The sequence below is a fragment of the Delphinapterus leucas genome, chromosome 19 (genome assembly GCF_059928025.1).
Source record: "Delphinapterus leucas isolate spDelLeu-1000000601 "Yukka" chromosome 19, BTC_Dleu_Yukka2, whole genome shotgun sequence".
NCBI lineage: Eukaryota > Metazoa > Chordata > Mammalia > Artiodactyla > Monodontidae > Delphinapterus > Delphinapterus leucas.
In genome coordinates this window covers 37,416,330-37,434,570 of record NC_143147.1, presented here as the reverse complement: position 1 = coordinate 37,434,570, position 18,241 = coordinate 37,416,330, and the positions used below count along the sequence as shown (strand labels likewise).

Below are 18,241 nucleotides of genomic sequence, written 5' to 3'. Positions count from 1 at the left end.
CATAGACTGGGTGATTTAAACCACAGAATTTTTCTTCTCACAACTGGAGGCCAGAAGTTCAAGACCAAGGGCTTGGCAGGTTTGGTTTCTCCTGAGGCCTCTCTCCTTGGCTTACAGATGGCCGCCTTCTTACTGAGTCCTCACATGGCCTTTCCCCTGTGTGCACATCCCTGGTGTCTCCCCGTGTGTCCAAATTTCCTCTTATAAACACAACAGCCATATTGGATGAGGGCCCACCCTCATGACCTCATTTTAGTTTAATCACCTCTCTAAGGGCCCTTTCTCCAAACACAGTCACATTCTGAAGTACTGGGGGTTGGGGTTTCATCATATGAATTTGGGGAGACACAGTCAATTCAACCCACAACACCCAGCTAGGATCTTTCTCCTCATTATAATATTTTCTCCAGTCCCCTGTCACGGAGGTCTCTTTTCATGACCATTACCTCATAATAAAGAGTCTGAGACTTTACCAAGAAAGCCAAGAGGTGTACTTGTGGTGACCATCCCCAGATACATAGTCAGTACTTCCTGTGCCGTATTCTGGGCAGTGTGCCTGGATCCAGCCATGCACGGAACAACCTGCCTGCCCTGGTGAAGCTTGCATTCTAATAGAGGTGCCATAATCTAACAAAATACATGACAGCACTTGGAGTGAGTCAGATGTGAACAAGTGCCATGGAGAATACGAAAGAAGAATAAGGGAGAAGGGGAGCGCCCTGGGCAGGGGGATGACTGACTACCTTATAAGGAGTGGTCATGGGAAGCCCCTCTCCTAGGGTCACATTTTAGCAGTGACTTGAGGAAGTCAGGGAACAAGCCATGCGGATAACTGGAGGAGGAACATTTCAGGCCGACAGAACATCAAGTGCTAAGATCCTGAGCTGGGAGTGACTAGGAACATCAATGTGGCTGGAGCAGAACAGGTGAGGGAGGAAGTGTTTGGAAATGAGAGGAGAGGTAGGTCAGGTCCCCTGTGTGGTGCCTTGCTGTCATTGTAGGGATGTTGGCTTTTGCTGGAGTGAAATGAGAAGTGACTAGAAGGTTTTTTTAAATTAATTTTTATTGGAGTATAGTTGCTTTACAGTGTTGTGTTAGTTTCTACTGTACAGTAAAATGAATCAGTTATACATATACATATATCCCCTCTTTTTTGGATTTCCTTCCCATTTAGGTCACCACAGTGCATTAAGTAGAGTTCCCTGTGCTATACAGTACGTTCTCATTAGTTATCTATTTTACACGTAGTATCAAGAGTGCATATATCTCTCTAGAAGGTTTTGAGCATGGTCTGATCTGTTTTTAAAGGCTCCACTCAGATTATTGTGTTGAGAATAGACTGGGTGAGGGAGTAGATCAACTAGTTACAATTGTCAGTAACAGTAAAGTAGAAGCAGTGAAGTTAGTAAGAAAGGTTTAGATTCTTGATGTTTCGAATGTAGAACCACCAGGAATTTCTGTTATTCCATCTGGTGCTTATAACTCCCTCTAGATTGCCTTTGGCATCCTGCCAATCAACACTATCAAGGTTTCAGTTGCATTGAGCTTTCTCTGTATCCTGGAGCTAAGTGTACAGCTTAAATCCATGCATAGACTCTCAAGTTCAATCTCCATATCAAAATAAATGAGCACTAACATTACATAAATCCTACATAGGAAACTGGATAAAGTAGGCATCTTTAACCATCTATATTCTGATCACAGGTTATAAAAAGTCCAAAGCCAAAAGGAATGCAGAATGCCTCCAGATGGTATCATATTCGGATAAAGAAATATAAAATGTCATCATGCATGTGAAACACTTCTAACCAGAAAAGGAAAAGACAGCAGAAGAGAGGAAGGCAGACCAGGAAAGTGATAAAATTTGCTAACCCTAAAAGTGGGTGACTGGTATGGTGCAACAGTTCTTGTCAATACTTTTGAAAGCAAGCTACAAAATTGTTCTCCAATTGCTGACGTTAAGAAGTTGTTTCTTGAGTTTTTCCTATTTAAGATGAAGACTTTAGCACAGTTCTACTCATCTTTTCCTTCCCTGATTTCTGTTCATATAGTCTGAGAGTTTAGCTCAACACAATTTTTATTAAGTAAAAATTATTGAGTAAGAGGCAGGCGGAGGGCACGGGAAGTGTGCCTGGTTGCCTTTCGCTGCCCGGAACGCAAACTGCGCATTTCAGATCTGCTTGGTAAACCAGGTGCACCACCATACTGGCCACAAGACTTGTGTGTCTCTGGACACTACCTTCCAGAGTTTTCCTCCCAGCTTTCACCAAGGCCTCCCCTGTTGTGAAGAATTCCATCACGAAGAATCGATGGCTCATCACACCCAGCAGGGAATATGCCACCAAGACAAGACTTGGGATCTGGCATGGGAAAACTGGCCAAGGACTCAAAAGAGGCAGCTTTGGAACCATCATTGGAAAAAATATTTAAACTTGATCAGATGAGACGTCTTATTGCTAGAGGGGCTGCTGTCTGTTTCGGTGCTCTGTGCTAATGTGGCTTGGAAATGTCTAATGAGATTGGCGCTATTGAAAAGGCTGTAATTTGGCCTCAGTATGTGAAGGGTAGAATTCATTCCACCTATATGTACTTAGAAGGAAGTATTGGTTTAACAGCTTTGTCTTCCCTGGCAGTGAGCAGAACTCCTGCTCTCATGAACTTGGTGATGAGAGGCTCTTGGGTGAGTGACAACTGGTGCAACCTTTGATTGCACCAGTTGTCATGCAGCCATGATTGGAGCTGGAATGCTGGTACAGTCAATATCATATGACAGGAGCCCAGGCCCAAAGCATCTTGCTTGGTTATTACTTTCCGGTGTGATGGGTGCAGTGGTGGCTCCTCTGATGATATTAGGGGGGCCTCTTCTCATCAGAGATGCATGGTACACAGCTGGCATTGTAGGAGGCCTCTCCACCGTGGCCATGTGTGTGCCCAGCGAGCAGTTTCTGAACACGGGAACACCACTGAGCATGGGCCTGGGTCTCGTCTTTTTGTCCTCACTGGGATCTGTGTTTCTTCCACCTACCACTGTGGCTGCTGCCACTCTGTACTCAGTGGCAATTTATGGTGGGTTAATTCTTTTCAGCATGTTTCTTCTGTATGACACACAGAAAGTAATCAAGCATGCAGAAGAGTACCAGTGTATGGAGTTAAAATGTGATCCCATCAGTTCAATGCTGGGAGTCTACATGGATACATTATACATATTTATGTGAGTTGCCAGTATTCTAGCAACTGGAGGCAACTGAAAGAAGTGAAGTGACCAGCTTCTGACTTCCTTAATACGTCAGATATCTGGCTTGTTTAATAGGGGCGGATATTTGTTAAATGGTTTGTGCAAGCAGCTTTCATTGAAGTTGAGAAGATAAGAACTTGTCAGCATGTTTCAAGTGCTCCAATAATGTGATGCTTCAGGTCTGCCTTTTCTTCTGGAGAATAAATTCAGTAGTTCTATTCCAAATAGCACACACATTTTCAATTCTCATGTTTGAGTAATTCTAAAATGTTCTAATGAGTGTGAAAACCAAGGTTTGTGTTGCAGGAAGTTAAGTATTTTATCTATTTCTAAATTTATTTGGTTAAGTGAAACTTAGCAAACTTGTGTACCTCCTTTTTTTTTTTTTGAAGGTGGACTATTAACAAGTAATGTCACAAGTGACATAGGTGTTTGGTAAAGGGACCAGAGAGAAGTAAAGGGTCACCTGCAGTCTTTCGTTGAATGCTGAGAACTTAGCACTTATGTAATTGTGGTGAGTCAGTGAGGGGGGTTGGACATTTGGAAACAAGTCATGGTTGTACATCTGCTGAACTTAGCAGAAGCACTGAGCAGAAAACAAAGACATAGGTGATTGTCAAGGCTGTCCTTACAGTACATATGTGATCATGTTTGGCTTCCCATTGTTTGACACTGTTAGAAGAGTCCACAATGCCAATCATATGGAGAATTCCTGTTATATAGTATGTGTGCATGTGAGTCTTACTTTTGAATCGTCTAGAACAAAATATCCTTAAAATACTCAAAGCATGAAAATTGTTGCATTTTTAAGTATACAAACAATATATTCAGAATTGCTGAATATTTTTGTAAATTTATTGAAATGTTTAAAGGAAAACATGCTTGCCTTTCTCATCTCTTCAAGCTTTAAAGCCTGTTTGTGGTTTACACTTGAGATTATGAAAGCAGTTTTTCCCCTCAGATTTGGTTTCTTGCATTCCCTCTCAGAGGAATCACTAAAAGGTGGAAGGCAAAGTGAGGTTTTTTCATGAACTACATCAATCAAAAATATAATGGAGAAAATGCTTCATTAGAGTTTCCCCTAGCAGAATTTTCCTCCTCTCCTCCATAGACCCTTATTTAACTCTCTTGTGACATTTGTAAGTTTTTTGATACAGAAGAGTTATTTTTGGAAGTTCTTATGAATGAAATAAGTGTATGATTATTGAGATAGTTGGTGTTTTGACAAAGATTTATTACAGCAATCCAGAAATAATTATTCTTACCACCTCAAGTCACATAGAATGCTTATTTCTGACATAATAAAGGTCTCAGCCAGACAAAAAATAAAAAAGTAAAAATTATCACTATTACTAACTAGTGCTATTTTAATTGAAAAATGACCATTCTGAAGACTCTGGTTCCACACCAGCTCTCTCAGATAAAAGCTGATTTTTTTTTTCCATACTCCATGTGGTAGGTTGAAAAATGACCTTCCAAGAAGAGATCCACATTCCAATTCCTGGAATGTTACCTTATACGGCAGTTTTTGCAGATGCCATTAAATTCAAGATCTTGAGATGGGGAGATTATCCTGGATTATCTGGGTCGGTTCAAAATGCAATCAAATGTACACTTCTAAGAGTGAGGCAAAAAGAGATTTAACACACACACAGAGGAGAAGGCAATGTGAAGATAGAGCAGAGAGAGATTTGAAGATGCTGGCTTTGAAGATTGAAGAGTTGTAAAACACAAGCCAAGGAGTGCCAAGAACCTCCAAAAAAAATGAAAGAGACAAGGAATAATGGATTCACCCTAGAATCTCTAGAGGGAGCACAGCCTTGCCAATACCTTGATTTTGGCTCAGTAATACTGACTTTGGACTTCTGACCTCTAGAACTGTGAGAGAATAAATTTCTGTTGTTTCAAGCCACAGAGTTTGTATTAATTTGTTACAGCAGCTACGAGAAACTAATACACCCACATACTTGAGAGCTGCAGTTTAAGTAGGTGGCTTGTTACCCTGAATGTTACTTCTAAACATATCTTTCCCCTTTATCTATCAGACTTGACCATCAGACACCTCTTCCCTTTACTGTGATCTGGCTATCTCCTGACCACTCCCCGCTCATCAAGGGCTTTAGTGCTCAGCTGGCTTCATTCTCTTCACTCTTACTCTTTCAACCTACTTGGAAATTTCAACAATCCTCTGTTCCTGCAGATTTTTTCTATTCAGTTGAGAGGATGTGCCCTTCACTCCACTCCAGCCATCCACACTTTTATGGTTCTCCCAAAATCTTATCATCACCAATAACCATACACCTTCTGAAATCACAGTTCCAATCATGCCCCTACCATCCACCACCTCCAGCCCTCCCGGCTCACGGACTCAATTCTCTGCCCCAATCGTCTCTTGACCACACAGGGGCCGCCATTGCACTGACCCTACCACTTATCACTACTCCACACTGCCCCCCCCCACCGTATGTCCTCATTTACCTCCAGCTTAGAAGCTTTGATCTAGTTTGAGAATCATTTCCTTCCTAACACCCTTATTGGCCCTACCCTTTGTTTCTTCATCTGATTAAGCCTCCAATCTGCTTAACCAAACTATCTACCTACTCTGAGCTAAACATCTTACTTTAAATTCATGATGACTAGTCTCAACTCAACACTGCCCAGCACTCCTACCCTACTTCCCTAGGATATTTGCTTTCCCTTTCTCCAGCACAAATATTTCAGAACTTCTTGTTTTCAACAGACCACACATTTCCTCACTCAATCTCTGCTGATGACTTTGACTCATTCCTGAGTGAAAAACAAAACAAAACTCAGGAATCAGATGAAACTAACCTCATCTTCCTACCACTAAAGCCACTCAAAACCCACTTTTCCTTCTTTATTGATATGACGGAATAATTGTCCCAGCTCCTAGCTGTGACCCATTCTTCTATGTTTACGTGGGATCTCATCCCTGCTCAAGGAATTTGACCCTATAGTTTTCCCTTTTCTCTTGTGTTATCAACTGCCCTTTCACAACTGGACTGTTCCCATTGGCTCACATACATGCTTTAATATCACTCATCTAAAAAAAAATTTTAAAGCAAACACCTGTCTTTCACTCCCACACTGGCCTCCAGCTACTTCATTTCTCTGCAGTCTTTCACACCCAAACCCCTCAAAATTATCTATACTCAGTCTGTATTTTCTTACCTTCTTTTCTCAACCTACTTTTTTGGGTTTCATCCCTCACCCCACCCACCTTCATGAAAAACTCCTTCATTTTTTATAAGGGTCTCAAAACCAGTGGTCAATTCCCTATTCTCATGTTACCCAATCACTTAGCAGCTTTTAACCCAATTAGCTACTTCCTTTTTTACACCTACTTTTCCCTGGGTTTCCCTGATACCATGCTCCCCTGGCTTACCTTTTACCTCACTGGCCACTCCTCTGTTTCATTTGTTGGCTCCTTCTTGTCTGCTGAGTCTCTTAATGTTGGAATACTCTGGACCCCATCCTTAGCCTTTCGTCTCTTCCCTATCGGCACTTTCTCCCAATCTCATCTTGTCCAGTTCTGTCATTATGAATGCCACCTTTATATTGCTAACTCCAAAATCTGTACCTGCAACACTGATCTTCCCACTAAGATAAAGACCCAGATATCCAGCTACCTCCTCAGCATATCAAATTTACCTAATCCTAAGGAGAGCTCTTTATCCACCCCCCAAATCAGCCATGTGCATGTCACTAAGTGATAACCCCATATATGGTACCCCCCTATACCCAGTTGCTCAGGCCAAAATCCTCTTTCTCTCATGACTTACATCCAATCCTCAGCAAGTGCAACATATATTTCTCAAATCCAAGCCACTTCTTAGCATCTTCATCAACACTCCAGTCCATGCCATCATCACATCTCACCTACACCATTGCAGCAGTCTCCCTTACCCATCTCTTTTCTCCAACTCTTGTCTCTCTGTAACTCATTCTCTGAAGATCAGACATAGAGTTTCTCCAAGATTAAGTGTGATCACTGTCACTCTATTTAAATATCTCTGATCGTTTCCTGTGGCAATTAGAATAAAATCCAAATTCTCTAGTATAGCTTACCAAGCCCTCTGTGATCTGACCCTGCATTAATCTACTACAGCTTTGCTACAGAGGTGGAATTTTCTGCTGCCCATTGCACCTTTTCTCAGGGTTCCTCCTATTTTTTTGCTCTCTTTATTTTTATTTTTTATTATTTTCTTTTTTCCAGCTTTACTGAGATACAATTGACCTATAACATATGTCAGACCATTACACTGTACACCTTTAACTTGTGAGGAATAGCTGCCCATGATGTAAGGCACCACCATCTCCACCATCCCCTCCTTCTATACTCACTTCCCTTGGATTGAAGATGTTGAGGATAGGAGGACAACAATAAGTTTCTATGTGTCCTGGGTCTGTGATACAGGGGCAGATGGTGGGTTTGGTTGGACAAATGTCCAACTATCCTTAAACATTCTGTATTTAATTAATGCAAGGCCTGATTATGCCCTGCAGTGAAAACTGTTTAAATACTGCTAAATCTAGCTCCATCTACCTGATGTCATGAGTCTCTCAAATTCTTGTATTGGGTTGTCTTTCAGTCTTATTTTAATGCATGTATAATTTACAGGCATGACTCAAGCATACGAAACCTATTTTCCTTCATTTCTCTGTTAGAAAGATAAATTAATTCAGAAGCTTCCACATCTGCCAATGATAAAAATCCAATCTTGCCAATAAAAAGTAGTTCAACGACTTCTTGTTTAAAGCTTCATCTTTGGGGAAGTAAATACTTATTCAAGTTCTGGATTCTCCCTTGTCACCTTCTTGCCACATTCTTTCTGGGAATCATCTAAGTTCCAGGGGTCTCAGGTCCCAGCTTTGGAGAAGGGACACGTGGTCTACATATTTTCATTTGTCTTCAATGTCCCCCACTGACATGTGGCTTGTCCCACCTGTTCTTGGGCATCAGTCTCTGCACCAGCTACTTCACTGCTCCTGTCCAAGCCTCCATTCACACAGCTGGCAGTCTGCTCACTCTGTACTCTTTGGTAAAACTCTGAACCCTTCAACTGAACATCTCTCAACTCTTCCACCTTAACCATATTTGTGGGTCTTGGAAACTCTTGGCTATTTTCCTTGCACCATCCTGATATGCCTTCAATTGTAAGGTAGCCCTGGCTTGTCCAGTTAGCCACCTTTTTTGGAAATTGTTCTCTACTATTCCGGCACGCTGCTCCTCAGTGTCACATAGGGCATGTGGCCTCTCCAAGAATCTGACAATCTCCCAGAGACATACTATGCAATCAGATCCCAAGACTTTCAGCTTTGGAATTCTATCTGCGTGAGTCTACAGTCTCTCCACCGAAAGATGGTTTGGGGGAAGGGAAGGGCCTTCACAGGGGCACACTAACATCTACTCTCTTGTTACCTCCCCTTGGAATCCCCCTTTCAACTCTTTATTGCCTTAAAAGTAGAAAAGTTGCTCACATTCTTTACTTTCTCTTTCCTATATTTTGGCCTGAGGTGTAAATTCTAGGTTCTTAGTCTCTTGATACACAAAGCCAATATTTTGTAATTTTAAAAATGGTCTTTGCTCTCCCCACAATGCCTGGCTCTAAGCCTATGGACTTTAGTATAGATTTACAGAAGTCTACAAAAGAACTCAAGAATGATGAATCTGACTCTTTCAGGATGTATATCTCCTGGGAGTCACTACCTTTAGAAACCCTGGATGATGAAGGGGAAGAGAAATGGGTTCAAATAATTCTTGGGAAGGGGACAGGGAAGAAACAATCTTTAAACACCTTTAAAATGCTACCCCCTGTCACACTGCTTTTTTATTTCTTTTGTAGGTCTTTATATTTTTCTGTATCTTCCAAGGAATTTTATTGGGAAGATATAAAAGGCTATATCATGGGCTGCCAAGCAGTTGCTATTTTTAAACTTGTGTTTATTTTTTATGGAAGCAAATTTCACATACAGGAATTTTCTTTCATCTCAGGCATTTTCTTCATGGAGCCATACTTAGCAAAGGAGCCAGGAACCAAAACCAGAGCTAGAAGGGCAAGTACCCAAAGGAAGTAGAGGTAGGTATATCCAAAGTAGAGCTTTGCTTATCTCCCAGTTTGCTCCAAGCCATGCCTAGTTTTATCTAAGCATTAGAGAGATGGTATATTCATTTTCTAGTACTGTTTTAACAAAAATACCACAAACTGGGCCACTTAAAGCAACAGAAATTTATCCTCTCACAGTTGTGGAGACTGGAAGTCTGAAATCAGAGTGTTAGCAGGGTGGGTTCCTTCTAGAGTCTCTGAGGGAGAATCTGTCCCGTACCTTTCTCCTAGCTTCTGGTGGTTGCCAGCAATCCTTGGCATCCCTTGGCTTGTAGCTGCCTCACCCCAATCTCTGTCTCCATCTTCACATGGCCTTCTCCTCTCTGTGTATCTCTGTGTCTTCATATATCCTCCTTATAAGGACACCAGTCATTGGATTTAAGGCCCACCCTTATCTACCATGACCTCATCTTAACTAATTACATTTGCAAAGACCTTATTTCCAAAGAAGGTCACATTCTGAGTTTCTAAGAGGATATGAATTTGGAGGGAGACTCTATTCAACCTAGTTCAGGTGGAAAAAATATCTTGAAGTTGTTCTGTGATAATACATGGAAGTATTTTTCCAGAAGGTCCCAGGTGAGCCACATACTAGATTCTGACTGCGAAGTTGAGAGGGGCCATGGGTTGGAGGTAGTTATGTTCTCTGAGTGCAAATTTTTAGGTCAGGTAGACTTGAAAATATAGATGGCTAGCATTTGGTTTTATGATGATTGCCATTCTTGCTTTTCTAACATCTATCACATCTAGACCTCGTTCATCTTCCTCTCTACCTAGTCAATAGCTCCAGAGAAAAAGCACTAGATTAGAATTCAAAACTTGCTTAAAGTCTTATTTCTATCATTTACCATCTGCTTGGCTCTAAGCAAATCACTTTCCTGAGCTTCTATGTCCTCAACTGTAAAATAATTAGACTTCCAATGATTCTTTTGTAAGTTTGTGACATTTTTACCTCCAAAGTTATTGAAAATTAAAACTACACTAAGGCTTTTTGGATGCTGTATTTTATTGAAGAAGCGAGGCAGTGTGTAATGTCAGAGATAAACTCCTATGCAGCATAATTAAAATTCAAAAATATTTTGGAGTTTTAAGAAATAAACTCTAGTTGCCTGGAAATGCATTTACATGGAGCACATATTTATCTGACATTATTAGGTGACGTCCCAGGTCAGCAGACAAAATGGACTAGACTGTGAATAAGTGTGTACACAAATGAGAGCTCAAGGAATATCTATCTGATTAGGTTTCAAATGCCCCAGAGCACATAGCATAGGGTATTCTATGTAGATATTTGATTTATATTTCAGGCAGGAGGAGAGAGGTGGAAGGGTGACGGGGAGAAAGGGAATAAGAGTGAGCTAATTAGAATCCCATTGCCTCTCTGAGCTTAGATTTCCTCATTCCTGACGCTCCTGCTGTTCATTAGTGCTCTCTACCTATCATCAGGCACTCAGTGTAGCTTCAGCATTTATCACATCGTCAAGCTCCAAAGCACCGAGCAGGTTGCCACATGGTAAGTGCACAATACATGTTTGTAAATAAGTGAGGGAAAGACTATGTCCGGACTCTGTCAAGGGGTTGTTTTGAACTGTAGCTTCTTATTATTACCTCTGTCACCCCCTGCTGCTGATTACAAAGCGCCCCCCCCAGCTTGCCTTTGCCAGTTTTTTTCTTTAGTTAGCAGTCTCTGCTTTGGCCACTAGATGGCACAAGAGGAAAGTTCTTTAAAGATCAGGCATGAAGGCAAGGTGCTTTGGAGACGTTGGGCGGCAGTACGAACAAGGCAGCCACCCCCAGGGTTAACTTAACAAACCAGGTAGCCAGCATTTCACCTAACACATTGGAAGGAAGCAAAGCCTCCACAAGGCTGGATTTGAAATGACCTTTGGGCACTGGTAGATACAAAGACAAAAACACTCTCTGCCGATAGTAATAACCACCTGGTACATACTGCTACCTTTTAAAGCCTTGCTGTAATCTGGGAGCACTGATGTGACTTACAGAAGCAACTCCACTTGCTGAGATTCGCTGCTCATGAAGAAACTTTCTATTATAAATGGACTTTGTCTTTAGATCTGCCTCCAGGGAGAAAAAGCTGTGGTCATTCCAGCATAAGACCTTCCAACCTTTGTGACAGGTGTACGTTTCACTGTAAAAATAAATCGGTATTCTGTTTTAAACATCAGTCTCCTATCAGCTTGGTAAATGTGAATTGCAACCAGGAAAAGGACTTTCTCTTGACAAAATGAACTATCTGAGCCTGTTGGACTGGTGTGATGTCTGTGCTGAATGCCTCCTATGACATCTCTTAGTGGCACCACTGCTCTGGTGACTCATTTTCTACACACCCTTCTTTCACACATCTGTGGCCATGATTCCCCATCCTGACTGCATATCAAAATTATCCATGAAGATTGTTACTGATGCAGAGTTGCAGACTCCAGCCCCAAAGATTCTAATTCGATAGATCTGGCGTTGATCCGGGAATCTGTATTCCTAAGAAGCCCAGTTGATTCCAACGAGCCTGGCTCTACACCTACGGTGTTTGAGAACCATTCATCTTTCTAAATATAATTCCACAGCTTAGTCCAGAACCACAGATTCATGGAATATTTTATTTGAAAAAGGTCTCCACATCAATAAGAATGCCTTTTACAGCAGCCCTGAGCCCTCATGTTCCCAGGGAAGGCATCAAGGACTAGACGGGAAGCTAGGCCATTAAAGCTTAACAGCCACAAGAAACTAGCAGACCTCTGGGACCTTTGACCTTTAACCAGGAGTATCAAAAGAATCCCATTAGCTCTTGGAGAAATGGCCCTGTCTGGTCAAAAACGTATACGTGAAGGACTTCCCCAGTGGTCCAGTGGTTAAGACTCCGTACTTCCACTGCAGGGGGGCACGGGTTCGATCCCTTGTCAGGGATCTAAGATCCTGCATGCTGTGTGTTGCAGCCAAAATATAAATAAATAACATATATATATATATATATACACACACACACACACACACACACACACACACGAGACTCTGAGACCAAGGGCAGATGCATAATTTGTAAGCCCAGTACAAAATTTAAAATTATTAAAAAATTGAAGATGGAGACGGCAAGGCATTAAACTAAGTGTGCGGCCCTTCTGAGCAAGTGGCCCTGTGCAACTGCCCGGATCCCATGCTCGTGAGGTTGGCCCTCTACAGGACTATTGGGACAGGCTACCACTGAGGCAGGAAGATGATTATAAATCAAGGGATAGCTGTATTTTTATCTGACCTTCTTTTCAATTTGCTTATTTTCCTGCATCCACACAGCAGCCAAGGTGATCTCTTTAAAGTGCAATCTGTCCCGTCCCTCCCCTGCATTAACTGATCCAGTGGCGCCCATAGATCCAGCATCAACTCTAAAGCCCTGAGCAGGGTTAGCACATCCTTTTGCAATTTGACTCCTGCCCACCGCTCTCACGTTATGCTCCCCATTCTTTCTCTTTACTACAGTCCACTGCCCTTGTTTCAATTCCTCTAGTTTTCCAGGCTTCTTTCTGCTCAGACCTCTCATGAATGTCGTTCTCTATGGCTTGAAAAATCTTCCTCTCCTGTCCTAACCTGGCTAAATTTTGACTATCATTCAGGTCATAGGTTAAATGTCTCTTCCTCGTGGAAGCTTTCTCTGACTCACCTTGGGACACACTCTCCTATCACCCTCTCCTTGTCTTTATAAATTTATTCCCACTTGTGCTATTATTTGTTTAATGTCTGTCTCCCCTGCTAGACTAAATGCTTCTATCTTTTTATTGTTTGGCACAGTACCTAGAACACGGGAGGTGCTCAAGAAGTATTTTTGAATTAATGAACGAAAAAAACCAACAAAGGCAGAAAGAGTGAAAATGTCAGGCGCTGTGCGTGTTCCTCTTATTAAAGAAACACATCCATTCCCAAAGCCCAAATCACTCCAAAGATGGATACTTGGCATTAAAATCTCCCTTAGAGGGCTTCCCCGGTGGTGCAGTGGTTAAGAATCTGCCTGCCAATGCAGGGGACACGGGTTTGTGCCCTGATCCAGGAAGATCCCACATGCCACAGAGCAACTAAGCCCATGCACCACAACTACTGAGCCTGCGCCCTAGAGCCCGTGAGCCACAACTACTGAGCCCACGTGCTGCAACTATTGAAGCCCACGCGCCTAGAGCCCATGCTCCGCAGCAAGAGAAGCCACCACAATGAGAAGCCCGCGCACCGCAACGAAGAGTAGCCCCCACTCGCCACAAGTAGAGAAAGCCCGCGTGCAGCAACGAAGACCCAACACAGTCAAAGATAAATAAATAAATAAAATAGAAAAATAAAACCCAAAAACCTCCCTTAGATAGAAAAGGAAACAAAAGCAAAAATAAACAAATGGGGCCTAATTAAAAGTTTTTGCATAATAAAGGAAACCATCAGCAAAACAAAAAGACAACCTACTGAATGGGAGAAAATATTTGCAAAGGATATGTCTGATAAAGAGGTAATGTCCAGGGCTTCCCTGGTGGCGCAGTGGTTGAGAGTCCGCCTGCCAATGCAGGGGACAAGGGTTCGTGCCCTGGCCTGGGAAGATCCCACATGCCACGGAGCGGCTGGGCCCATGAGCCATGGCCGCTGAGCCTGTGCGTCCGGAGCCTGTGCGTCCGGAGCCTGTGCTCCGCAACGGGAGAGGCCACAACAGTGAGAGGCCCGCATAAGAGTTAATGTCCAAAATGTATAAACAACTCATACAACTCAATATAAAAAACAAACCACCTGATTAAAAAATGGGCAGAAGATTTGAATAGACAGTTTTTCAAAGAAGACATACAGATGGCCAACAGGTGCATGAAAAGATACTCAACATTGCTAATCATCAGGGAAACCACAAATCAAAACCACAATGAAACAGCATCTCATACAGGTCAGAATGGCTATCATCAAAAAGACCACAAATAAACATTAGCAAGGATGTGGAGAAAAGTGAACCCTTGTGCACCATTGGTGGGAATGTAAACTGGTGCAGCCATTGGAAAAGACTATGGAGATTCTTCAAAAAAACTAAAAATAGAACTACCACATGACCCAGAAATTCCACTCCTGTGTATATATCCAAAGAAAATGAAAACACTAATTTGAAAAGATATATGCACCCCAATGTTCATAGCAGCATTATTTATAATAGCCAAGATATGGAAGCAACCTAAGTGTCCATCAACAGATGAATGGATAAAGAAGATGTGGTGTATATACACATATTTACATATTAACCATAAAAAAGACTGAAATTTTGTCATTTGCAACAACACAGATGGACCTGGAGAGTATTATGCTTAGTGAAATAAGTCAGAGAAAAACAAATACTGTATATTATCACTTATATGTGGAATCCAAAAACAAACAAACAAACAAATAAATATAACAAAACAAAAACAGACTCACAGATACAGAAAACAAGCTCTACCAGTGGGGGGAGGGCAAGGCATGGGTAGGGTATTAAGAGGTACAAACTATTATATATAAAAAGAATAAGATACACAGATATATTGTACATCACAGGGAATATAGCAAATATTTTATAAAACTTTAAATGGAGTATAATCTATAAAAATATTCAATCACTATGTCGTACACCTGAAACTAATAAAATATTTTATTTAATTTAAAAAATAAAATGAAATAAATAAACTTCCCTTATATAAAGGGTGACCATACTTCACAATTTTTCCAGGGCAATCCAGTTTTTAACAGTGTGCTTATTAACAGCACTTACTTTTGTTCACCAAAACTCCGTGTTTGGGCATTGAATTATATGGACCTCCTGCTTACATACCACACTTTGGTAACATGAACCATGTCTCTTTTTCTCTTTCTCTCTCTGCATAGGTGAGTTGATGAGACAGTTTCTGTGCTTTGGTGGCTGTAGTATTAACAGAAGAGCTTAAGTTATTAAACCAGGCAGCTTTAATCTGTGAGGTCTCCTGAAGCAGTGAGGATTAATGTATTTTTATTGCAGAGCCAATGTAGCTATTCCATTGAGCCAGGGTTTGCTTCCAGCAACCCCCAAACTGGCCCCACTGCCTTTCTCTAGACCCACTTCCCAACCGTGAGGGATGCGATGGAATTTTACCTGGAGATTGACCCTGTCACCTTGAACCTGATCATACTAGTTGCGAGCTACGTCATCTTGCTCCTGGTTTTCCTCATCTCCTGCGTGCTGTATGACTGCCGAGGCAAGGACCCCAGTAAGGAGTATGCTCCTGAGGCCACCCTGGACGCTCAGTCCTCCATCCACCTGGTGGTAATGCAGCAAAGTGCTCCGCGGGCCCACTGGGCAAGGGGCCCTGGCCTTCATTTTGGGAATCGTGCTCCACTAGGGAAGAAAAGCACAATGGTGTGAGACTGGCTGAAGGATACTGGGGAGAGAGCACTAGACATTCTGGACAAAACTTTCCCCGCATGGCTACAATTCTCTCGGCACACAGGTCCTGCTTGGCTACGTAAGTGGGAGCTCTGCCTTGCTTTCTGCTTTCTCGTCATCCTCCTTGAGGGTGAAGCAACTGTTTAAGGTAAGAAGCCCACGGCGACCTTTGGTCAAGGTCTCCAGATGCAAAATCTCAGCAATACTATTGCTTAGTGAAGCTGGTTACAAGTACATTCCTGATGAAGCTCTCCTTGCAACTTCTAGGAGAGATTGACATTTGAGAAAGGGTTGAAAGAAGCGAGTGCAATGGTATGTGTGTGTGTGTGTGTGTGTGTGCGTGTGTGGTGAGGAATGAGACTAGCTCAAATCTATCCTATACTTAGCAAATCCTTTCTTTTCAAGGCAACCACTGAACTTTTCCAGACTTAAGATTTTTATTATTTCTATAGGTACCAGCTTTTCACATTCATTCCTCACTGTGAGTCAATATGGTGAACACAGTAACTGTAGAGCATGGTGGTTTACTGACAAATCTTGGAGCCTGGGTTCAGACCCTGTCTCCTTCACTTACTGGCTGTGTGACCAGAGCCATTTGTTTGTGCCTCAGGACTAGTGGGATGACCTCCAGGCTGTTTGGAGTATTTAAATGAGTGAATTCACTGATAACACCTGAGACAGTACTTGGCACGTAGGGTTAGCTGTTATGATGAATATTAATATTATTCCCTTTCATACTTCTCATCAAGAAATTTAATCTCCAGTCCTCAAATCTGACCTGGTCCAATGCAAAGTTACTGAGGTCCCATGGCTTGGTGTTTCACTCCCCCCAGCACTACTTGCTGTCTTCCTGTTCCCTTTCTTTGCTGCTACTAACTATAAATTTGTTTTTCTGCTCATTCATTTATTTTCACAGTTTTGAATTAGTATCTCCATTGTGTATGTATGTTTTTTATTAATCCTCCCTGCTCTGAGCTCAGAGCAACTTACATGTTCACTTGGTGATATAGTAAACCCCTTCTTCTAATCAGGCCCTGTTGGAAATACAAAGAAATGAGTGTGTCATGACCCTCTCTTCGGTCTTTGCCGCCTAACAGGAAGAGGAGGAGTCAGGAATGACTCAGAGGATGAAGGACAAGAAAGCATTGCAGATTCTGTGCTAGAAGTCTACCTAGAGTGCAGGGGTCTGCAGAGACATGGGTGCCTAGCACTAAGAAAGGACTCAAGAAACATTTGCATAATGTTGAATAAACAATTTCATCTTAGACTCAGGCTTCAAAGATGAGATGATTTGTCTTGAAAGATAAGCAACTATTTTCTAGAAGGACAAAAATGTGTTGGGGGCTTGGAAGTAGGACAGGAGATGGCATTTTAGACAGAAGAGATAATATAGACAAAGCTTGGAAGCAGAAATTGTAGAGTTCACTGACTGTGACAGTCTGATGGCTTTCAAAACTTGGAAGAAAAAGTGAGAAATTAAGTTTCATTTTAGCTTATAGAAAACTTGAAGAGGAGGTACTGACCCAGCCTGCCCTGCCAGCTTCAGCAATGGGCACTGTTTTGACATTGGATTGTTGAGTAGTATAACAAAAACAAACAAAACCCCAGTAATTTTGTTTTCAGATTTTTAATATTTAAAATTTGTTCTTTATATTTTATCAGAAAATCATATTTTCTCTTACATATGTGATTTGAAAATTATATTGAGAATCTTTCAGAGAAATTTTTTTCTTTTATGGTCAAGGAGCCATCCTTACCTTAATAGTGAAAATATGAAATTAATGGGAAAATAGAGTAAATTAACAGGCAGCTTCTAAGAACCTGCACTTTGCCTAGTGTGAACTTCACCTGGACTAACCTTATTTACTTCCCCATCATGGGAATACATATAAATTCGTGGAGAAAAAAATATATCAGTGAAAACAAAAATCCAAGGACCACAAGAAAAGTGTTGACAACAATAATAATTGTAATAATAGCTTTTTGAGAGAGAGAAATATAAAATGTTTATCTCATCTAATTTTAAAGTTAAGATTATATAATCATTCATTGATAATTTTTAGATAAACAGTTTCAATTATATTTCAATTCCATATTGTGGTCAATTGAAGAAGAAAAATTAACAGAAATGGAAGAAAAGAAAAATAAATTCTAAGAGAAAGAAGGAGAACGAGAAGAACAAAAAACCAAATAGTTAAACTAACAACAACGACAGAAAAGGGAACAGAAATAAAGTCAGGAAAAAGAAGGAAAGAAGGAAACTAAAAAGACTCTAGGGTGGATGTTGGAATAAAGGGCATTAAGCTTTTCCAAGCCTGTGGTCCCTTTGATTTGCGGTTCATCTGGAGTTGTGTTCTCCAACAGGAACCAGCTTCTCAGCTTTTAAAACAATCTTTTCTGTATAGCACGTACACTTAGAATCTTATAAGAACTAGAAGTATCTTTAAGAATTTTACCAACAAGGAA

General features: G+C 41.4%; 1 protein-coding gene and 1 pseudogene across 1 annotated transcript; both read left to right on the top strand.

The window, feature by feature from the left end:
* Positions 1-906: 906 nt before the first annotated feature.
* On the top strand, positions 907-3,257 carry LOC111163696 (growth hormone-inducible transmembrane protein pseudogene; annotated as a pseudogene).
* A 12,092-nt stretch (positions 3,258-15,349) lies between these two features.
* On the top strand, positions 15,350-16,690 carry SMIM36 (small integral membrane protein 36). The gene has a single exon (XM_089900862.1). It carries the CDS (start codon positions 15,473-15,475, stop codon positions 15,752-15,754), a length of 282 nt encoding a protein of 93 aa, XP_089756988.1. The 5' UTR covers positions 15,350-15,472; the 3' UTR covers positions 15,755-16,690.
* The last annotated feature ends 1,551 nt before the right edge of the window (positions 16,691-18,241 follow it).